Source organism: Cuculus canorus, chromosome 2 (genome assembly GCF_017976375.1).
Source record: "Cuculus canorus isolate bCucCan1 chromosome 2, bCucCan1.pri, whole genome shotgun sequence".
Lineage (NCBI taxonomy): Eukaryota > Metazoa > Chordata > Aves > Cuculiformes > Cuculidae > Cuculus > Cuculus canorus.
This window is the reverse complement of record NC_071402.1, coordinates 130,361,675-130,386,524: the sequence shown is the minus strand read 5'-3', so window position 1 is coordinate 130,386,524 and position 24,850 is coordinate 130,361,675. Positions and strand designations below refer to the sequence as shown.

The window sequence follows — 24,850 nt, the reverse complement described above, 5'->3', positions numbered from 1 at the left end:
AGAAACATTATCTATTCTGGTCTTACAGAGAACTTGAAATATACCTATTCTTTCAGTATTTTCAAAGAAAGAAAAAAGTGAGCTTGTTAAAAATGGACTACCTAACCAGTGCCAAACAAGGCAGTAAAAAAAAAAAGAAAAAAAAAGTAGCAAAGAAGTATAATATAAAGGATAAAAGGGAAAGCATTAAGCAGAAAAAAGTATAAGAATGTATGGTAGTGAAGAACTCAATATGGTAATAAAGTTAAAATTTTAATGACAGATACATGTATAAACAGAGTAAAAAGCATTTCATTTTATCTGCTTCATGAAAGAATAAGAAGCATCAGAGTTCCCCACAAACAACAGAGTAACAATCTGATAATTTTACTCCTACTGGTTTCTTAGTAAGAGAGATGTTTACAAATGTGCACAGGTACCTCAGCAACGCAAGTACATGGTTGTGTTTTTTCAAATTGGAAGTGTATATGTTGACATACAATTGCCTCCAAAGTCAGTCAGAGTACCCAAATAATACAAATCTGAAAGCTGTATCTCAAAGGCTACAGAATTAATTGCCAAATTTTAGACTTCTTTACTTCAAGCCTATCTATTGTAGTAGGCTACTCAGTAAATAATAAAAACATTTTCCAAGTGATAGTTAAGCAAGTAAAATCCTTAAATATCTGCTAAGTTCTGGCAGACTCTTATCAAAGGAATTCAAGAACTGTTTGATTTATACACCAAAGCTCAGACAATGTAACAATATGGGAAGAAAATCAAAACAATTCTTGATTAGTGGCATTTATCTAGCTTTAAATATAAATGAATCAGTGTTTTTTAATTCAGCTAATATTAAAAGAGTCATTATGAAATTCCAACTGTACTGAAAAAGAAAAGCAGAGATCTAAAAGCAAAAGTCACAAACAGGATAAAAATAAGACCTAAGAACACAACCATACTTAATCAGACTAGGGGACTTATTAGTCCAGTATCCTATCTCTGTCAATGGCTAAAAGTCTGTTTCTGAGGCACAGTATAAGTAGAGAACAAAATATTTGTTATTTAAGACTCTTCCAGCCTCCAAGCATTTTCAGATTTGTCCCATGAAAGGTGAGTTAATTTAAATTAGCAACACAGTATTATTTATTTCAAAGCATATAGCCACTAACGGTGTTCTTTTTGCAAGAACTGTTAAATATATACTTTCCTGACATTTTTTCGATTGAAACTGGCACCTCTGCAGCAAAACCCAACAGTTTTCTTACAAGTTAGTAAAAAAGTGAGAAATAAAGATATAAGGAAAAATCAATATTCTAGTCAAATAGTATAATAAATATGGAAGCAAAATATAAATGTTTAGTATTTATACTTTTCCTAAAGAGGTAAAAAATTCAGAGTCATCAGCATACACAAAACAAATGTCTTACCTCATATGCATAGCCCAAGGAAAAAAACTGACTCCTGAAATACCCAAGTTTGTACACACCTATGAAGACTAAGCAGCGGATGATTTCCAAAATTCCTGCTTTGGGCCTAGAAATGGAAGGTAATCCAGATTAATGTCCATCTTTTCTTCTTTGTTAACTTCAGTGAAAAAGAGAACGTAGAAACAGTCTGTGTTGTCCTGCACTTAGACCAAGTCATCTTTCTTAACTGTATAGTTAAGTTTTTATAGTATACACCTTACGTGGACTTATAACACTGAATTTGCTGGGGGTGAGAATACATATATTCACAAACTATTTATGAGCTCTCAAAGATGTCGCTCTATATACAGCTATTGGCTTTTGATCTCAAAAATTTCAACAGCAAAATTCTAAAAATTGCTACATGAGTAGATCAGAATCTTTTCATCGGTCTATTTCACAAATTCACACTATTAACTCCGTAAGTTACACACACCTCTGGCATATGGACAAATTTTTAACCATCTTGAAATAAAATGTTCAGTCCATACAAGTGAAAGGTATTCCTTTGTGAAAACATAATGAACAGCAGGTGCAAAGCATAACTAGTATTTTAATCTCAAAGGAAGCTTCTATTCCACATTTCTGCTCTGGCAGGGCGAATAGCTTCTTTGTAAGAAACTGCAGCTGCTATTTACTTTTCTGTAGGTTCCCAGTGCCCATACAAACTATTTCCATAGTGTTTGTCTCATCAGGCTGGTGTATTCAAGATCCAATTTGATTTGAATCCACATTGATTAAATTTAGTATTAAGTCTATACCATCCTTCACATGATTTTGTGTCTACTCTGAGCTAGACTGTGTGCTTTTCATACACCATCACTGTATCTGACACCTACAGCACACTACACAGGACTGACACAATACAGTTGCTGTCTGAGCTTTAACAGCCTTGGGACAGCCTGCAGATCTTACTGTTTTGCCAGTGTTCCACGCCCAGCGATGTGGACCCAACAAATGTAAGCACAAAGAGTGACAAAAATAACCTGTCCCGTAACTTTTCTGCAAGGGACGATATAGATATAGCCACTAATTGCTATGGGAACACTCCTGGATTTAGGTGCTGGCCAGTCGTGTATTATTTTCTCCTCAACAGACAGCAACATAGGTGTCTAGATGTATCAATATTTCTTTAACAACATAATTTCTGAAACATTTGATATTTCCATATAATGACAAACAATGTAGAATGAGAGAAGACAAAAAAAAGAAGTGGTTTCTCTCTTACCTGTTCTCCATAAGAACTCCAAAAGAAGTTACGGACAGAATGATAAAGCAAATCCTCAGGAGAACAGTTCCCTGTGACAACATCTGTTATAAAGTAGACAAAGAATTTATGTTAATTTTCTTAAGAGAAATAGAGAATTAACAGAATAGTAGCTTCAGCTCCCTTGGTAACGCTAGTGTCTGCTTTTAAAGTAATTTGTTGCTTTAAATTTTACAACAATAAATATCTGCTCTGGATAGCACACTTATCTGGAGCATCCAGCTTTACAGTTGTTTCCTTAATGCTGTATTTCCAAAATAATGTTTAAGATATTCCCTTCTGCACTATATATTTCCCCAAAGTTACTTGATTTCCTTATGCCTTTACCCAAGAGCGAACAAACTTATTTCAAGACAAAAATCCCAGCAACTATGTTCTTTTCATTCATCTTAGGCTACCAGATCTTTACAATAGTCACCTATGAATCCCAATGGATACCACAACCGATACATTGGTAAGAATAAGAATACACATTACATGACAATATGACCATATTTAAGAAGAAATAAAATTAATGTTGTCCCTTCAAGACAACTTGACACTTGGTTCCCAGTTCAGCAAAACTTTTCAACTTATACCATTAAATTCAATCGGATTTAAAATCTTTTAAACATTAACGTGTGGTCGTACTTAGATCAATAGCAACATGAGGATTTACATCCTTAAAATTTAGATTGAAATTATATAAATAAATGTCAGGAAAACAGAAAGTATTTTCATTGTGAAGTTTGATTTTTTTCTTTTCATTTATTAAATATTTTTGTATTCTTCATAGCTGCCTTTGAAAATCAAATATTTAATCAGTTTTCTTGTTCCCTCCCTGACTTCCTTTCAAATATTAGTTTTGAAAAGCCTTTGTTTTTTCATTAAAAAAGAAAACAAACCAAAAACCAAAAACAAACGTAGTGGATCTGGCTGAGTTATAGGAATCCTTTCAGCTTCAATAGAACAGCATCTTGCATTTAAGATTGCAAGCATTGGAAAAATACAAATCTATGAATGTCTGCCCTGATTTCAATAAATTCCACCCAGTGACATGCCCACCTTCCTTCAGTGGTGGCCCCTACCCCTTGAAGAGATCTAAGGTGTCTGTGAGTGTGGGAGGCCACAGGAGGATATTCTCAAGTTTTACAGCTGTGTGAACTTAAAGCACCCATGTTTGCAAAACACATCAAACCACACACTTAGACTGAGCAGGTTTATGTTGTTTTTTTTTACTAAAGAATCACAAACACCTACTTAGATATCCTTAACAAACAGTTATTGAACAAAGAAAACACAATCCCAGCAATAAGTGAGCTAAACAGCAGCCTCAAAGATTTACAAGCCAGACCACACTTCTCACAAATGACACCTGTCAAGCCACTCTGTTGCACAGATTTATACCAGGATAGATCAAAATCATTACTGCATTGCTATATTTCCAACCTGTTTCATCCCTCCTTATAATAAACTTACAAAACCTCACACTGATGATAACCACCATAATTTAATTACATGTAGACCCCAAGAAAGGATATTTTTTTACACTTTTCTTACACTTTTACCTTGGGCATCTGCTATCAGCTATCGCAGGACACAGAATATTGAGCTAGATATTTAACTCTGGGGGGACTCAATATAGCAGTTATGTGTTGAGATATCACTTAAGTCAAGAAAGCAAAAAATGCTCTAATGGGTTTAAATCCTTTATAAGGGTTTGTATAGCTTAGAATACATTTGAAAATTCCAGATATAAGTTTTAAAATTTGTCAATAAAAGATTGAGAGCAGTCTTTTTGAAAACTCCAGTTTCTAGAATACAAAATTCCCAAAGCTATCCTAAATTTAAATGACTTTCCATTGTTAATATGTTAATTTAAATGACAGTTCCATTGTTAATATGAAGCAATTTGTTTTGAAGTAACAAAATTTTTGGACAGAGATTTTTGTTTTATAAAAATCAGGCATAGACGCTAGTTAAGTTCAATAAAATGAGTAGTTCTTAAACTGCTCATCCAGCCACAGTAAGTTCACCTTCTGCTCCAGCTTCTTGTAGAAAGTGGGTCATACAAAAATTCAAGAACTGAGCAAAGAAAAAGATAATTTGGCACAGGCATAAGGGAGCTCACCATAAATTTCTTAGAAATGCTATGATATATTTTTCAATGACTTTTACTTGTCAAATAAAGAAGTTTGCCAGGGAACTAGGACAGGAATTCAAGACTTTCCTCCTTAGAGATTGTCCTCTCTTTTAAGTGGAGATCACACGTTTTTTTCAAACCTCGCCCTTCCAGCCAAATGAGGCTGATTTTGCTTTATTTTCCCAGTGCAATGCACTAGCTGCTACAGACTGCCTTAAAACTGTTGCCACAGTGGTAGAGCACTATTCTGAGAAAATGAACGTAAGGTTTTGTATCTCCCCTTAGGCAGGAAAGGGAATTGAACATCAAATCCAAATGCCAAGCAATTCATGGGATTGCTACATTATAATTTATGGTTAATATCACACTTTATGGAAAATGAATGAATTTCCAATGGTTTTGAGACAACAAACATTGTCTTCAGGAAGGATCCAGCAGTACTTGCTATGAATGAATGAGGGTGTCTCCAATTTCTGATTTAAAGGAGCTGCATGATTTTGTACTTTTCCAACATCATAGTATTCCTAAGCTGGCTAGCACTAGACAACCAGTCGCCAAGTGCTAGGCATATGGATTTCCACGTGATTCCAGTTTCAGAAAACTGAGGTGCTGATTAAATCTATCTTCCTTCAAGTACCTTTACTGCAGTGCCTAAAAGCCTGTTATTAACCTAAGCTTTCTCCGTGGAGAAAGTGGAGAGGGAATACTTAACCACAACACTGAACACCAGCTTCCTGAGTCCAATATCATCTGTGGCCCAAAACATGAAGGACTGGAGGACTCTAAAGCACAACCTACAGATCACAGTTAATTGCAAAATCAACAGATCCCCACGAATGGCACTGTGATGCCCAAGTACAGCGTTGCCGTCTTCTGCTTGCCAAGTCTTAAGCTTTCTGGAGAGAGGCAAAAAGGGTGAGGCACAAAGCCTTAGTTGGAACCATGAAGATAAGACTGTGTAAGTTACCCTTCAGTGTACATACATGCATCACATCCACATACAGTAAAAAAAATGCATTTCCTCATTTGTGCTCCTAATCAAGGACTACCAAGAAATTAGTGGCAAAATACACCATGATGCCATTTGGGAATAACAGCTCCTAGAAATCAAGCCACGTAGCATAAACTCTAGCATTATTTGTTTGCTTCCATGACTTTATACAGCTCCAGTGGCATAGTTACACGCTGCCTTGACACTTTCATTTACTTTCAAACATGTATCACCCTATGAAGTGGACGCTGGCAGCTGAGGCATCCGTTTTCTGGGCATTACTCTACCAAAATCAACAAAATAGTTAGTGGGTTATATCACTAAACTAAACACCATATATTAAATCTACATGCTGCAAGTTGCAGTATGAAAAGAATGTGCCTTTTACACCTTCATTAATGCTAGTACCCTTGTTTCACCTAAATGTGATGTGCATGGATGTATAGATAAAACAAATTAGTATTTATATACTGGAGTATTTGTATAAACAGAGATGCCTGTGGGACCACAGCAGGTTCCCCAACTACAAGTCAGCCACAACTTTGTAATGTGGTTATTGGCTGCAATCAAACAGAAAATATTTCTGTTGGAATTTGATTTAACTGAAAGTTTTAAAACAACCCCGCAGCCTTAAAAAAAGTGTGGGGGGGATGTTACAGAACTTGGGAAGATGTTTACATGGTTTTGTAATAACCAGAATCCCACAGCATTATTTTGGGGTTTTTTTTTAGTAAAATAAATAATAATAATATAATAAAAATAATTCATTTCAAAATAAATAATAATATAATAAAAATATTTCATTTCAACAAAGGAAATATGTTATTCCAAACGTATATTTAGATAAACATTGAAATATTCCAAACATTACTTTTATATTTAAAAAAATCAGATTGTTTTAGGCCTTTTGAAAAATAACATGGATGCATTTTCTCATCTTGATGTGTTCTATGTTTCAAAAGAACTCCTAAGGACTATGTCGGCATGTTTCATAAGTTAACAGATGCTGCATTTTGATGTATAAAGACATTTTTGACATTCAGATGAAGAATGCTAATACAATGCTATGAAATTTGCATTGTTAGGTGTCTTTGTATGAATTTATTTTAACTTAGAAGTCTTAAATGTAAATTCTTAGCAATGTTCATATACAGTAAGTACTTGGTGATGTCCTACTGTATGGAAATATTACTTGTGTTCTCAACTTTCAAGAGATCTATCTTCCTACTTTTTGTCTAATTGAAACTGCTTGCCCATTCATAGCTTTATAAGCACTGTAAATGTTACAGTGTCTGTCAGCAATAAAAAAGACACTGCAAAATATGTTTAAGGTACACTTCACTTTGATTTATGTGATACATGCAGTTCTGGAGCTATGAAACTTTTGCTTTTAATGTACTGCAGTTTTATACTCTTAGCACTCTCTCTGGGACTGATCCAAATCCCATTTCTTCAATGAGCTTTGGATCAGATCTAGATGTGCAGAACTCAGAAATAATTTTTATTCTCTGGATGCAGTGCAGATCACTGTACAGAAAATAAACACCGTATGCCTTCTCCTGTGGAAAATGTGTATTTGTTCTTTCTTGTTTTTCTCTTTTTATAAGTTAAATGTAGGTCATTCAGAAGGTATATGGTCGCTCTTTATGTATAGAGAAATTTAACACTTCTACAGGGCGTGAGACCAAACACTGAGCAACTGTAATCACTTGAGAAATGTAATAGCTGTGTGCTGTGTCTTATAGCTATTATGAAATGGAACTTATACCTAAAAATGAGGAAAACAGTTTGCTTTCTCCATTTATGGAGTTATGCCACGGTTATGACATAATTCATAGGCAGACAGAAAGTTCCAGTTGTATCCATAGACATTTCATAACTCAGTACAGTGGAAAACTGATATTGAAGAAAGATTTTTGCCAAGTAAAGTTATTCATACACAAGCTTCCTTCTCATGACAGCTTCCCTGCTGTACCGAAGAGTAATGCTGGAACTCTGCCTTGGGACCAGTACTTTCTACACCCACGCTGAAAGTTTATGTCCTGAGATAAGGTACTTCCAGTCCCCTGTGCTCTCCTTCTTATCCTTACTATCTTATTACCCTACAGTCTTCTGCAGAGAATTTTCTAATTGTTCTTCTACAATATGTTCATAAATGGTGGATCTTCACGATGTTTCCTCCATGACTGCAAGAATTTAAGGATCATCTGGGTGCTTTCTTATTACTTATTCTTAAACAGTTGCAGCTATCAACAGAGAAAATAATTTGGATCATCTGTATTTCCTTCCAGGATGAGAAAATGGCAAAAAAAGCAAACAAAACAGGAGAAGAATCATGAGCAGATCCCTTACTTAGTGCTGCTAAAAGCAATAGTAACACAGTAAAAGACAAAAACCCCAACTAAATGAAAATCCACAGTTTGATCCCTATACAAATATGACTTGCTGCTGGTATGTAGGAATCTTAGAGGCATATCCAGGAAGTCTTGCACAGGCTTTTCTCAATATTCTTTGATTGTATTCTAACACTGGCAGTCATGTATTCTGTGTATCTTTTATACATTGGACGTACTTAAACTTACCTTTGGCTTAATTTCCTGTCCTCAGAAATTTCTTAGACTAGATTAAGCCTCAGATGGCTTAGTAATCTCTGAATTCCCTGCAGTTGCAATGTGACCATTTATAGAGGTGAACAGAATGTGGAGAATAACTTAATATTAATCAGAAGAGTATGCCTGAGGTAGCTTTTTTATTATATCGAGAACACAGTATAAAATACTTACTCTTTAAACTTTTCTCAAAAATTGCACAATTCTACTGGTCTGATGTACTACTCAGAACACATCTAAACACAGAAGTATAAAAACCCCAGAGCTGTAGCAGCTCGTATACGCAGAGCTGCCAGAGCTGCTATAAGCCTACTGCGGCATATCCCAAGAAATTATTGCAGTCTCTTTCCTGCCCTTCTTGCCCTGGGATGTAAGAGGAATGTCTGAGGTGAAAGAGCAAAACATCAACGTTTGGACAAGATTTCTAACAGCTTTGAAATGGCTTTATATTCCTTTGGAATCCTTCATGGATGACCACCATCAGATATGCAAAAGATACTTATTTTTAGAAATCTGCCTCTTGGCTGGATTCAGACACATTGGTTATGGGCAAAGGCATCAGGGCGCAGCAAGAAGGGCTGTTCCCCAGGAAGGGGTGAGGAGCTGATGGCAGGTGGAGGGGCAGGGCTGTAGCTCCAGTAGGAAGGGATGCTGTCCTGCAGTGCCCATCGAGGTGGACAGAGGACAGTAACCACCACCAGTCAATGGCCAGAGATCACAAGGCAAGCATGCTGGGAGGAGGCAGTTCCAGAGGAAAGCAGAGGCTGAAAAACCCAGGGGGAGCTTGGTGCCCTCACTGCAGGCTTGTGTCAACATGGGTGACACAAACACAACAACAAGATTGCTCTCTAACCAAGGAGGTCTTAGAAAGGGTTAAGAAGGCCAAAGGACATTTTATCAAATTGACAGACTTTTGTGGTGCTTTGTTAGGCTTTGGACTGATTTGTGGGAAGATTACATGCGTTAAAATTACATTAATTATGCTTCATAACCAGAAGATTTTCGCTTGAGTTAAGTAGAAAGAGTTGTCAAGGAATGAAGAATGAAATGGATGTTGGAAGATATAGAGGCTGTGAAGTCATGGAAGCAATTAATGTCTTGCGTCTTGTATGTAGAGATGGCCTCAAAGTTCACTTTCAGAGACCTTCAGGTATACACGGAAGAACTACATGGTATTAGCAGGGAGATCTTGTCAACCCAAATGTGAGGATGTAAACACATGACTCTCCTCGCTGTATTTCTATCAATGTTATTGTGTGTTCAAGACTGGAAGAAGAATTTGCCCTGAGTCTGTGCTCCTACAACTCTGAACTCATGCTGACACTGAGCTTCCCACCTGCAAGCACTGCAAGATCTTTACAGTCTTCCTTCTAAAGTCTGGGCACTATTGACATCTAACAATATGACCAACAGCGACATCTTTAAACTTACGTAGTTTCAAGCCTGAGATGCATTTTTCCTTCATGAAGTCCTAAAACCTGAGGCAGACACAGGCCTTCTATGGAACATTTATTATTCTTAATCGCTTAATTAATATGATTATTAAATATTATTTAATAAACAATAGAAAAAAAGTTGAATATCACAAATTTAGACATTTATTTTGATTCTTCTTATAGAATCTAGTTATTGTCATAATAGCTTAAGTAAGATGTGAGTTAGCCTGTAGAGACTCTACTCACTGCCTTATTATTTAAATATTTTGTGTTTCCTATTACTTTTACAATGAGATGCTGGTTCATACTTACAGTCACAGTACCAAGAAGTTCAGTATACAAGTCCACTATTACAGCAAAATGTAGAACTGCATAGCAATTGAGAAAAGCTGGTAGACGTGGATTGAAAGGAACTTCTTTTCCAGTGATCTGTAGGAAGCAAAACAGATAATAGCCTTCAACATTGACCTGCTCCAGCCCGTTATTCTTTAGTTTTCTTTGTATTTTCAAACACAAAAAAGATTAAGGGGCATAGATAACTGCACAAAGATAACCTGCTACCAAACTGATGTACCACCTACTGTGAGGCAGAGTGTAACGCTGTGTGTGCATGTATATATGTTCACAGCTAAGAAAAAAAAAAGGATAAATTACCATGCTTTATAGAACAATTTTGAAAATCTCTTTAGGAAATTAATAATGAAAAGATAAATAAAAAATATATTCTTTTCCTTCAAATAAGAAGAAAAAAAACAGAGCTAAAACATTCATTTCCTTCAGTTTCTGCTCCCATTTCATCTTCCCCTATGCTTTATGACTGCTAATTTGCTAATTTAAAATAACATGTGTAGAGTTTTTAACATTGATCCAGTAGCATTACGAGGTCCAATTAAATTACACAAAACTGAAAGCCTGTGTATGTTCTATTTACCACTGGGATTTCCTCAGGAAGACCAAGTCTAGGTTTGCCTGGTCCCCAGCCTGGCCCTTTGAATATGACAGAAAGCTTGTTGCACAATCCAGGTGTGGCCCAAAATGTGTTCCAAATATGAGCCAAGGGACGTAACTGAAAAAAAAGAGTAAGTAATTTTTCATTGTTAGTAAAGCAGAATTTAATAAAACATTTAATTTTATTCATTTTTAGCTCTGAAGTAAATCATTTTTCAAAGCCTAAAGAGAATAAATTAGGAATACATTAAGACAGTGAAATGTTCAGAAAAACTGACTGAAATAGGCAGGAGACATATCAAGCCTTTGGTTTATAGAGAGGATTACAATGACTTCTTCCCAGAGGAAAATCTGTCTCTCCTGAAATCAATCCAGAGTATTTAACAGTATATTGTAAAGCTATATTTATGGCAGTTTTAAAATAGAACTTGGTACTGGGATCTTGACATTACATACTCTCAATAACTAAATTACTTAGTTTCTGAATAGAATCGATAAAATTGCACAGGCTGTGGCCATCCTTCCAGCTCCCAGCCCTGACACCGCCGCAGGTAGAATTTCTCATTATTTGAGATGCTTTCTTGGGTAAACAGTCATGAAAATCAAATGGGACTTCAACGATCCTCAGTCCCTAATGTTTTTATAGAGAATTTTTATCCAGCTTAAGTGAAGCCTGGACCAATAAATCTAAGAAGCACCACACTAAGTACTTTTTCCTAATATTCCTTTTCTTTTTTTTTTATTAAATTAAAAATACCTAAATTCAACCTGTCCTGGAGGCTTGGTTGAGATCATGATAGCTGCAATATAATGCTGTCAACACAAATCATTCTGGATAACTTTGAACAGCAACTATGTAGAAGAGAAAAAACAGTAAGGAAATTACACTATGGGGTTATTTATGAAATAGCAATATTTAGAGAAGGCAAACCACAGACGAAATATATATTTTTGTCTGTTTCACTCCATATTGCAAAATAAACATCATTCAGTCCAATGTCTGTTATATCTCCATTGTAATTAGTTGTTAGTTTCACTGTGTTGTATTTTTGCGATGTCTGCAAGCTCTGCATGTGCTCAGTGCAGTGAGTAGAAATAACTGTTTTGTAATGAAACACTGAAGAAGTTGTAGATCATTTAATTGACTGTGCAGTAATTGCAAGGATGGCCTCAACTTTTTCTACAAGAAAAAGAGAAGGAGAAGACTTTCTTTTGAACATTAGCATCTGTTGAAGATACCAGTGAAACAAATTGTGGCACCTGGAGCATGATGGGATCAAATGAATTCACTGGATGTGTTAAGCCATATACAACTTTTGCATCTTCTGCCTCAAATGTTCCTGATGGAAGAAGAGAAAAAAAAAAAAGAACAAGCAACAATCAAATTCAAAAGTATACATATTTTCAGCACACTAGCTAAACATGAGAGAGACAACCTTTTTTTTTACCTACCAAATATCCTGTCCCAGATGATAAGTGTGCCGCCATAATTTTTGTCAATGCAGTAAGGATTTCTTCCTATAACAAAAAAAAATTAGGACATCAGTAATTCTATCAATAAGAATATATGCAACTGAATTATGAAAGGAAATCTTCATCACTAGCATCAACTTATAATCTAAAAACTATTTTAAAATGCAGCTAATGCACCCCTCCTTAAACATCCGTCTTACTGGGCTTGTGGCTCCCTCTCTACTCAGATTCAAACACACAAATCAAATGTGTCATAAACAAAACCTTTGTGAAATAAAAGGATTTAATTGGAAAGTAAACTCAGCTCAAAATATATTTATAAATACAAAATTAAAAAAAAACAAATAACATATCATTTCACTAGTTTATACCTAAGACATATATATTCGCTAAATATAATTATGTGCAATCATCTCATTAATGGCTTTCAGCTGTCTCTACCTTCTGTGCCATATGTCCGAACCTACTTTCATTATTATTAACTGCAGTGTGAGGAACACTGATCATTCTGTCCATTTTCTAGGCAGCGTATTTGTATATAAGCTGTTCTATTGAATGCATGAGAAAAGAAACATTGATTACAGATTTCCATGACTGTGAATATTGTCTAGAGTGACTGTAAAACACTCAATCATCTCTGGAGTGATTCTGCTTAACTCCGATAAGGATCAGAGGATTAACTTGGTTTTACAGCAGAGCAAATAAGAGCAGAGTGTCTCCCTCCAGGATTACCAGTACTTGTGTGGATTTTAAGGATTAGACACTTAGAGCACCATAGTCTTTTTAAAAAGTCTACACAGTGCCATAAACACTTTACATTTGGAGGATATAATAAATATTAATAACATCCTTTGTACATATAAATGAATTTGAGTCTATTTCAAATTATTTTGTTCTTCCATTCTCCTATTACTTTTTTACTTATCTCTGCACACTGAATGAGTCAAAGACATCTATGAAATCCACTTCTACTCCTCAGATACGACATTTTTTCAGTATGCAGTAGAGTTATTAATCCAATATGCAGTACAGTCTTGAATGTCTTTAATATTGATGAAAAGCCAATCGTCGTGCACCTGCATGAAGTGAGCTCTTTCAATAATTCAGACAGCTGAAACCAAATTCCACTGAAACATTTAACAGTTCTTCTAAAATTTAACCACGTCTGTTCTCATGTTCAGTGCCTGAATTTGAATGCAAAAGCATCTGTTAGTGATTGACAAGTTGATGATGTTTTAGTAGTCAGAGAAGGATATTTTTATATCACTCTTAATATTAAAAAAAAATTACTTATTTTTCTCAAAGTCTTCAAATTATTTCACATTATCCAGGCTTAGTTTCTGCTCGATAATTATTCTTAAATGTAAAAAAATTAAAATTTCTAACTGAACACGAACTATTTTTGAAGCAATTATCAAAATTAAAATCCTTCTGTAAATCTATTTTTACAGCAGAATTTTAGTACTTATTATTATTACACAAATAGTGACTATGAGAAAAAAAAAACACTGAGGAATAAGAGGTTACACTTTTAGTTTACCATGATGAACTCTGTGATGACTGGGAGTATTAAGAATCCACTCCAGAGGTCCAAGGTTGGTGATAACCTTAACAAAAGCAATGTTTCAATGAATTAGAAAATACTGTATAAAATCAAGAAGAAGGGGGGGAAAGAGGTGGAGCAAATGCATAAAGAGGATGTTTATCTTAGGGAGAATCACATAAAAAGACAATAATAATCTTCACTGAATCATTTCACTATATTACTATTACAAGAATTTTCATGAAAAAGTGACATTTAGTAAAGTAAAAGTTAAAAATGTAATTTTTTTTTCATCCAGCAGCACATTTTCTTTTTCTTATCAGTTCATGATTCCATACAGATAATTTTACTCACATTTTTTACCCATGTCTATTGGCACTGCTGGGGATAAAGGGTAACTTTAGAGATCCCAGTTATGTGAACAGTCTACATCAGCAGATGGCTGGCACTGACCCAGAAAACAAGCATTCCTTCCTCCTTCAGTACCCTTGACTGCCATTTCCTTCTAATGACAGCCACCTTTTACCCCAGCACAATGCAGCAACACTACAAAACTGATTAAGGAACTGATGAAAGTTAAAACTAATTTTGTTTTGTTTTTCTAAATTAGTTTAACTAGATAAGTTCCTGCATCTGATTCAACATATGGTCACAAACAGAGCAGCATGAGTCAGACGCATGAAACTAAAGTCAACCAGCATAAGCACATAGTGAAGCTGCAGTCTGAGGCATTGATTCCATAGTAGAGAAAATCCAGACCTGATCATTTTAGTACTAGACAAAAATAACAGAAATTTAATACTCATACAGCATAAATGGGTGATCTGTAATATAATAAAAGAGATGATATTGGCAAAGAACACATTAAATAGAAAGGCAGACCAGCCATTACTCATGAGAGCAGATTCATTCACCTAAATAACTAAACATAAAAGGATTTTCATACATTTAATGTTTACTGGACAAATTCCTCAGATATGATAGTTTCATTTCTGTTTAATTCACACTTGCGCAAGTGGAAGTAGGCCTGGACTCAAAAAGTAGACCCAGGACATTCTTCAAACGTATTACACTTTTTATGAATCAGGCAGATATCACAATAAAAGGAATAAACACCTTTTGTTCATTTTTATCTTTAATAACAGCTAAACCAACTTAGAGGTTTAAGCAGAGCATTTCTGTAATTAAAGGAATATAGAAATGAGCAAATTCATCAGATAGAGAGACCCATAATATCTGGAGCATCTTTCTCAAAGTCTTGTACACGCTTGACTGGAAAAGCAAAACACTAGGAAAACTTAGTTTTGTTTTGTTTCACTCAGAAGCCAAAGACAACATAAGTAGGACCACTTGTTTTTCTCAACCCTGCCTCAAAATAAGCTCAAGCCGGAAAAGACTACCAACAGGTGAGAAACAATTCATCATTGATACTAGCTCTATTTCCCACCTCTCTCAAGCAGACCCTTTCCCGGTCCTACTCCCTTCCTTTTAAGTTATATGAGATGTAATCACTAAATTGATTTAATCTGAGTAAAATCTCTTGAACTGCAGCCCAGCACCTGAGACAGCAGTGATTTATCTACTAGATCACACCTAACTTTGATTCACTTAGTTTCAATATATTTTAAAGTCAGTATTTAAAAACTTTTGTGAAAATAAACCAAATCTGCGCTAGGAGAACAGGGAATTACTAAGGAATAGCAGCCTTCACTTTTAGCCTACAAGTAGACTGTAATACGCCCTCATAGTGAATGCCTTCCAGTCTTCAATATCTAGGTGATTAAATTCATATTTTAAAATTGAAATTCACCCTTTCGAAAGCCCATATAGTACATTGGTATTCTAAAGCAGAACTTTGTGCCTTGGCACTCTTTAAGGACCTCAGGAGCTTATGTAAAATTATAAATTAATACTTCTAGCTACTACTAGAGCAAGCATTTTCTTCGGAAAATAAAACCCTCTCATGCTTAAAAGTGGCTACAGCCCACTATATAGTCTTTCTTTGGGTGATGACATTTACAAATCTACTGAAACATCTTCTCTGTAGTGCCATTAGTGATTGATGCCTGAGCCTACTTCAATTCATTATTTAGTCAAGGTTACCTCCATAGCAAAGACACACTATCCACATGTGGATGGAAATACTATCTGAGATAACAGTTATAACTACATAACTTTTAAGCTCAGAGGTGGTACAGAACTCTGTTCCTGACCAAGTAAAAATCCAGCACATTGAAATTAACAATCTATAAATCCACACTTTGGCTAAAACACACCAAAAATATTTTTTCACCAGATATTCAAAATGTTACAGGGTGCTATTTATAGACATTTTCTTTTTCTTTGCTATCAGTACATTGACTTCTATATATTTGGCACATTTCTAGACCAGAAAAAAAGTGTTCTCAGTAGAAAACTTCTGGTGAAAAAAAAATATATTTTATTTAATAACAAATTTTATAAATATAACCTTATATCATTCCAACAAATAGAAACACATCACCTCTGGAAAGCTGAATTTTGAAGGCTCCTGCAGCATCACATGGCAAAGAAAATAATTATTTTGTTTAATTTTATTGAATTTTTCTACACTCTGACATCTTACCAGGGGCAAAACTCCTACATTTTGATCTTTTACCAAAGTGAATTGTCAAGTCTAGGACAGTAGGATAATTTTTGTTGTACAAGATTCTGACCCTGTCATGCCTGGCTGACAGGAACTTACTGAAATCACAGTGAAATTAATGAAGTTTGTAGGAATTGTGGTTGTCAGCCTACCATCATTTTTGTGCTTTCATTATGTCCAGACATTTTCCTTGGAGAATGGCAATTGCAAAGGCATTTATAAGCGTTCATGGCAGCAGTAACCAGGCTTATGCTGCAGTTGCAACCAGTCACCAAAGCATACACACCACTAGGTTTCAGTTGTTCAAGACAGCAAAACATTTTCAGCTTTAAGTAGCTTTGTAGTCAAAATGGCTCTTTACAAGAAGAATTTTTACAATGTTCATGTTTCAGGAAAAAAAATATAAAAAATAAAATAATAAATGTAATAAGAATATTGGAAGAACACAGGTTTTGTGGCTTGTAATCGGGGTTTTCATTAAAAACATAAAAACCTTTCTGCTACTGTAATTTTTGTATGCAGTAGCAAATTTATTTTCAGCCCTTTAAACTCGGAAAAGTTTCAATATTCAAAGAAAATAGTGGACAAGTCACTATTCAATGTCCCTATCAGCTCTACTTCCAATACTATTTCATGTTATTGAAAGGAAAAAAAAGTCTGCTTGTGAATACAAAACATTCTTGTTCTTTATATCATCATCTTGCAGTGATTTTTGGAATACAGAAAAATAGCTACCAATCACCTAAAAGTTTAAATACTCCAATGATTGTCCGACGATGACCTTAACTGTGCATTGACCAACATGACTGTGGGGGTGTGTGTGGTATGCTTGTGTTTCTTTCCCTGCTACAGACACCTAGTGTTCTAAATCAATTCCTTTCTTCAGTTTATCCTCTCTTAATTAACATATAATGTGCACCTCAACTCCCTTGTCAGTGACCCACAGGCGAACTGCAAAATTCCAGAAAAACTCTTTTCCTGTTTGCTTTGTTTATTTTCTAACATCTCAAAGCAATAAAAATAATTGTCCACTTGCCAAAACCCTTACAGATGGACTCAGTAAACTACCTACAAATCAGATATGTATGTATATTATGTATAGCACTTAGAAAAGCTTTGTCAGATCTCTCCACAAAGCATGTATTCCTATTTTTTTTTTTAAAAAAAAACAAACAGCATTTTCCCTCCATTGCTGTACTTGGGTATCACTAAATAATAAAGCAGAATTATTGACAACATGTGAAGCAACTCCAAGAGTAGTTTAATAAATAAGGCAGGCTAAAAACTTAGAAATATTTTCCATACATTACTGAACAAAACATATTGGAAGTGAAATCTTCCTATACAATGAGAACTAAACATTTTTTCCTACAATAGTAGTTATTATATAAAGATGCTTCCTCTGTGACAACAATCCATAGCCTTAAGGAAAAGAACATTATGCAATATCTCCTGCGGCATGTAAGCACCTCCGTTTGTGGTCTCAGAGTTTGTCAGCACCAAGGGAAATCTTTATTGCCTGGTACCTGCACCACTTCAATACAGTTCCTGTTTAAATAATGAGAAAAAATCGTGACATGAAATCCAAGGGAAACTCTACATCTTGTGTAACAACTCCTCCTGTCACCACTACAACATGAATCTTTACTTAACTCTGTTTAAACATGAACGTTAGGAAGGAATGTTGACTGAGTGGAGCAGTAAAACCATTCGTATATAAAAAGTTTTTGGTTTTTTTTTCCTTTGATTATAAGAAAGGCTGTAGAACAGCACTACTTTCAATATCGTAATGTTACTTATCTACAGGACAGGAGAGGGTAAATTCATCCCTGGTACATCGCTAAGGAGCATTCTGAACTTAACTTTGAGGCTTCTGTTAGACCAGTTGGTAGTAAAACACATATTACTAGGATTTCCCCACCAAAACCAAGATAAGATATTTATTCCTGGCACCTAAATCTGTATTTCAGACTGTCTGATGAGGAAATTTAAAAAGACCTTAACTACATTCCCCAGTAGAGCTGCTGTGTTAATTCAGGACAACACACTCATGTATTTATACAGATGGCCCTGGTGGTCAGATCTGCCATGTGAAATCTCTACAGGGAAGCTAGGGAAAGGCAGAACTCCTAGGATATGCGCTTGTCTGCCAGTTTCACCCTTTGAAATTCTCGGCAAACCCTGATTTATACACCACCAACTGTTTTCCTATCTGATTAGGCAGTTTTATACTCCAGTAAGCATGTAAAATGGATGTAGCCAAATTTCCACACTGAGGAGCGAAGAAACAATATTTATAGTTTAGAAATAAAACAAGCGAGAGGAATCAGACGTGTTGGAATCATAAAGAGTTTCATAGGGGTGAATTTCTGATAAGTCTGGATTGTAGGAATGGGAGGGGAAAGCCCAGTTTTAATGGATAGTCCAGTTTAGGGTATATTTATATAATAAACACATAGGCTTAAGGAATGTGTTTAAAATAAACTATCTTGAAAGCAGGTTGTTGTCACTATTCATTTTTTTACCCCTCAGCCAGAAGGTAAGGTTTGAATAAAATTGGCATCTTCTGTGAATAATTTAGTTAACACTTCCAATAAGTGGATGCAATTTTTTTTGTCTTTAACAGTCGAATTAAGCCTTGTTGCGGAAAAGATGAGCACATACAGGAAGTTTTAATCAATTTGTCTACTAAAAATGAGAGAAAACCTACACTAACTGATTGTTTTAATTGCAGCATTATAAATAGCAGAGCATGGAGAAAGTTGCTCTTTCAGTCATATATCACGTTAAGCATTTTAAACAAACTCCAGGAGAAAAATTGCTACACAATTTCAATATTTTTCATCCAGTTGACAAATACTTGCTGGCAATTGCAGGGGAAAAACCAGAAAGTAATATATCAGTATGTCAGTCCAGAAATAAATTAAAATATAGCCAAGTAGAGCTCTTCACCTTCTTCTTTAATAGATCAGAATACAGTCAGTATCCTACACTTTGTGTTTTCAGCAAATAAGGGTCTTACATATTTTCTGTTCACTTTGAAGATGTAACTAATTTACATAGATTCTTAATGAATACAAGCTATAAGAAAAACTCGAGATTATTATATGTAATATGTTAAAATGAAAATCAGATTTTTTTTTATTCTTTTTTTACAGAGACCAGTACTTCTAACTTATCTCTACGTTAATGTGGTATTCAGTAAATTAGCTGTTTAGATTGTTTTGAAGGATGCAGAATGTACTGAAATGTGCTGTGGCTCCAAGTAGCAAATTCCACTTTTATCTTGATAATTATCCAGACACACTAATACAAGAAGTGGCTTAAATAAAACTCACGAAATAAGATTTTTAGTTTTAGGGTTTCTGCAGGCAGATCGACAACAGTCAGGTCCACTGTTGCTGAAGTAAACATTTCGCAGCTGTCTCTTACAAGGAGAGTCTTTAGAGCAAGGACCAGAAGCCAACACATAGACTCAAGGACTTAATTATTAGGATAAAAAGTCAAATTCTTACTTACATCCTTGTTGCATAATCTTTTTTATTTCTGGCCTCACCAAGCTTCAAAAGGGAAAGGGAAGGGTTCCTCTGCCTGGATTGTTGCCCATCAAACACAAATCTCCAGTAGAAGCAAATTATTGGGGGAACAGCTGCTTCTTGAATAAAAAAAGATCAGAGCTCCTTTGCTGCACGTTGAACTCAGAGCTACTGAGCGCAGAGCACTACTAAGATCATTTAAATGACATATATTTTCAGGTCCCTCTCCATTCTGCAACTGAAAGTTGAAAGAGAAGCTAGTTGAGAATAAAACACTTAACTGACCATGTCAAGGCACTTCTTCGTAGATTCAGATAACCCAGAAGTCCCAAGGAGCACTTAGGATTAAAATGGTAGGCTCATCCTGGGGCTACAACAGCATAAATTCAGCACTCCTAATCATCATTAAGGTCCTATCTGCTAAGGAAGGAACTCCTTGTTCAACTGCATTCCACACTGAGTAGGAGAGGAACAGCATACTCTCTTACAAATGCTTTTCTCTCTTTTTTTTTGTTATTCTTCTAACTTAAAACAAAAAGAGGAGTTACATGCTTTACATATCTAGAAGGATAATGCTATTCTCCCCCTTTTAGGGGAATGAAACATGAACAAATGGAACACATGTTGGAATTATTGCTAGTATTTCTGCTTGGTGATGGTGGTGTTAGCTTTGCTTTTTTCCACACTCTGGCAAGTGCAGTGATGATGAGGCTTTCATCCTGCAAGAGGTCAGAAAATCTACTATGTGATTTTGGCAGAAAGGCTGGATTGAAGGTCTCTTTATTTCTTGAAATCATATTTGAGTTGTATTGTCTATCTGGATGTACAAGGGCACTGTCTGCATTAAAGAAAGTGGTTTTATCTCTCTGGTATCTATTGATTTATTTGTCCTTCCTCTCTCCATTGTAAATGCTTGAGTTGGTAGTTTAATGCAGGCAAACAATGCGTTTCTGAATGATAAAAGCATCAGCTATCAGGAATGGGACCAAAACTTTCTTTTGTAAACCAAAATTTTGTTCTTTATGCAAATCAGCAACTAGTTCATTCCCCTCTGGTTTCAGAATAATTTCCTGGATCTTTGTAACAGTAAAAAAATCTAACAAACAAACCACACACCAATAAAACTCACCAAAAAAACAACAAAAGCCCAAACCACATTTTTCACCTCACCCAGGAAATCAGGTCCATCCATCATTGTCTGTTTCCACTGTGGTTTGTGCAACAACACTTCTATACCACTATTTGCAAAAACTCCCACACGTTAAAGTTGACTCATTACTCACTGACTTTATGGGAACTATACAAAGCACATTAAATTAAGCATATATATATATATATATATATGCCTTTATAAACAAGGCCTCAAGAATTTTTACCTACCAACCAAGCATCTCCTTTTCTCCACTTGCAAACTATTGAAGATTTTAGATGGTTATCAAAAACCTTTCTCCAACTCCACCAACCTAAAAAACCCCTCTCTCTTTCCCACTGCACTTAAAAGCATTGTTGTCAAAAAAGTTTGCTAAAATGCTTTTTAAATTCAAAGTCTCATTTCCTGATCAAATTTACCTTTCAATTTTAAGAAACAGATTACTAAATTGCTTCTAAATTACTAAACTACTGAAAGCATTTTAAATAAACCTTTTTACACTAGTTTATTCCTAAATTCCTTTCTTGTTTATTTAAATAAGACTACAGCACATAATGTGGAAAAGATAAGTTCAAGAAAATAGTAAAAGAAAATCTTCAAAGAACTGGAGAACAAATCTCAATAGTTATGGGTTGGGAATTAATAACTGAATATTTTATCTATTTGTCTCATGCTTTGACTTATTTATCATGTTGTTCTAAAGATTTTATGATTCTTTATGAATCTTTCCTGATCCTTTATGAGGATGGCACCAGAGAAAGGACCAACTCTGATGTGGAGACCCCAGAAGCCTTTCGACACCTGGAACCCAAAGACATTTTTACAAAGACGTTTATTTAATTACAGACAACAGAACTGGTCATCTTAGCAATGATAAAACCAGCTCTTTCCCCTCCTTGCAACTCTCCATGGCACTCCCAGTGCTACCCCTGTACTGACCAGCCTTGCAGGATAGAGAGAGATGGTGCTCCTGCAACTCTGCTGAAACGAGCATTAAGAAAAAAAGTAAAAAATTATACAACAGGGGGTGTAAGGATAGGAAAGGACAAAGCCACCCACCCCTCCCCGAAAAAAAAAACAACTGAACCCCAAAACTCACCATTCAATATTGTCTCAAGTTTTTCTATTTTTGTCCACTATTGTCTCAAAGTTTCTGTTTAAAAAGACACACATGTCCTCCAGGGTTTCTAGAACTGCTTTTGCTAACATTTTGCTAGTAATCACAGGTACACTGCTACTTAAATTCATATACCTTTATGTATTTTACTCGTTTTTCCTTGTTCCTTTAATCTTCTTGCCTACTTTCCTTCTTTCCCAATGTTCATATTTGGAAAGAAAAAAAACCAAAAAAAACCCCAAAACTCCAAAACATAGAAGATTTTTTCTGAATCTGTCCATCTTCCTAGGTATAAGCTGATCAGTATAAGGTCTTCAGGATTAGGCCACAACATCTCACCTGTACTCGAGGAGCTCAGATGGGTTGGGCATGGCTGTCTGCCAGGAACAGAACTCCCTTCCATGAAAGCATGAAGCCTCCACAATTTCTCTGACTTTCAAAGTTTTTCATTAAAGAGAATTCAGCAGAAGTCCAACTCCAGAAAGTCAGTCAGAGGCTGAGATCAGTACACACTGCACATAAGTGCAAATTATTTTACAAATAGAATATACTTCCACAGCAAGTTTCAGTTTTACTGAATTGTTTTCTGACAAAAGCAAACATATTTTGTGCTATATCTGTAGCAATTTCATGTCTCCTTTTCCAGCTTGCCTGAGGTGTGACCAAAATTTTTCCCGTTCCTTGCCTTTTTTCACCCATGTTACTCCTGTTTAAGAGCAGTGGCTCACCTATTTTTGCTCCTACAATTTGATGAGGTAGAAAGACTTAAATGATGCAAAAAGAGACTCTTTAAGAAACCTGACTTCCTTGGGTATGGTAAAGGGAAGATTACAGTCTTTCCTTAAATTAGAAAACTAAACAGAAACTAATGCATGTCAAAGATCAAACAGGCAAGGAATAATCTGCTGCTGCAATTACTACCAACAGGGATTAACTCAGTTGATACTTTCTAAATACAATTTGGCATCTCATAAAAATTACAGCTAAACCAACAGAAACTAATTTCTGTTTTTTCGCAGGTGTCTATCAGGTTATAAACACACCTAACTTATTGGTTGTAATAAATGCATAACGGAAGGATATAGCTTAATATGAACCATAGACCTTACGAATCACCTGTTAAAATAAACTGAAATGGAGTATTTCTGTCTGTCAGTAACAGTCCTGAAACATTTTGTGGCTTTTGAAAAATAAGATTTTTAGTGCTCTTTGACCAAGGTATATTTTTACTCTTCTTATAATCTAGATGAGAATGGTCTAGCCATAGAAACATTTCTCCCAGAACACTTAGGAACACATCTGCTGACTAAGTTATTCTATTGACCTAAATAATATTGGATAGGACCAAAAATTGTTTTTTCTTGATTTACTGAGACGCTGTCTTTATGCACCATTGCAGAAAAGTGTTTCCTTCAGCTGGTTTTGTGTCAGTTTGTTTATGGTTGTTTTTTTCACATTTAAAAAATCTATTATGAGTTTATGTCAATACCTTAGTACTACACAGAGATTTTTAAAAAATATTTGGAAAATATTTGCATTTTGGATTGCCATGCAATAATGCACAGAAGCACTGAATAAAAAAAAATGGACTTCAGAGAGAAAAGTACTTGTAATGGGAGAATATAGTTAAATGCAAATATGTAACGTAAGTCACAAAGTCATGTTTTCACCCTAGCACGCCTAGTCTTTCTTTATTAATTACAGAAAGGCTTTTCTTATATCAATAGCTCATTCTGATTTTGGTGCTAGAGATCTTTTATCATTACTAAAAGATTGGTATAGTGTAATCTTTTTATAAGATTTGACTTACAGAGAGGATTTTCATTTTACTGTAATCTATGTAGGATAATTAGAACTATTAGAAGTCAAGAAAAGGACTGTTAAAAAATTAGAGAATATACAGCTTTAAACAGTTAAATGGTAACAATTGTTGCAAAGAAAGACCACTATAATGGTGAAGTATCATATTCATTTCACCAAATATATTGGCTAATATAAACCTGCATGGCTCCAATAGCTGCTACTATTTCCCTTCCATTCCCTTCTCTTGTCCATTATGCCCTTCCCCTTGAGAGCAGGAAATCTGCTAATACCTGGTGTAACTCTATTTCTATTTTCACATCATCTGTGACCTTAAAGCATGACTTTAGCATATTTCAACTGATTTCAGCTGCGCTACAAAATCAATAGTATCAACATTAAGAATATCTTCCCTTGCAAACCAATCTTTATGACTGGATCAACTGGATTGGTACAAAGGATCCAGTGTTCTTCTACTGGCACAATAGTCTAATAGCAAGGAGTGCTTATCTTTCCATTGAGTCTGAAATTCTTTCCTGTTTAGACTAGCATCTAAACTTGGCATATGGCGCATAGGCTATGGAAATTTATTTTAAGCCCTATGAAGGACTTAGCACTTTAGAGAGATGTAGGCAATTCATAAGCCTCTGAAATTCACTTCAGAAACTTTAGAAGCACACTGTGGCAACAGTGCTGAGACTCATTGGGTTGCTTCTGCAATGGCAGAACATTAACAATATCTCAGTCAAAGAAGAAACAGCTTCAGACGGCAAAGCAGAGGTAG

General features: G+C 35.3%; 1 protein-coding gene across 1 annotated transcript in view; it reads right to left on the bottom strand.

Annotated features, from left to right (window-relative positions):
• The window catches only part of AGMO (alkylglycerol monooxygenase), a 188,841-nt gene that overhangs the window by 74,546 nt on the left and 89,445 nt on the right, over nucleotides 1-24,850 (bottom strand). Inside the window, exons 6-12 of the mRNA XM_009570864.2 lie at nucleotides 13,835-13,901; nucleotides 12,274-12,339; nucleotides 12,082-12,161; nucleotides 10,805-10,939; nucleotides 10,186-10,302; nucleotides 2,677-2,759; nucleotides 1,410-1,515 (exon numbers count right to left, since the gene is read on the bottom strand). Coding sequence (XP_009569159.1) covers nucleotides 1,410-1,515; nucleotides 2,677-2,759; nucleotides 10,186-10,302; nucleotides 10,805-10,939; nucleotides 12,082-12,161; nucleotides 12,274-12,339; nucleotides 13,835-13,901 — 654 coding nt within the window. The remainder of the gene's footprint in view (nucleotides 1-1,409; nucleotides 1,516-2,676; nucleotides 2,760-10,185; nucleotides 10,303-10,804; nucleotides 10,940-12,081; nucleotides 12,162-12,273; nucleotides 12,340-13,834; nucleotides 13,902-24,850) is intronic.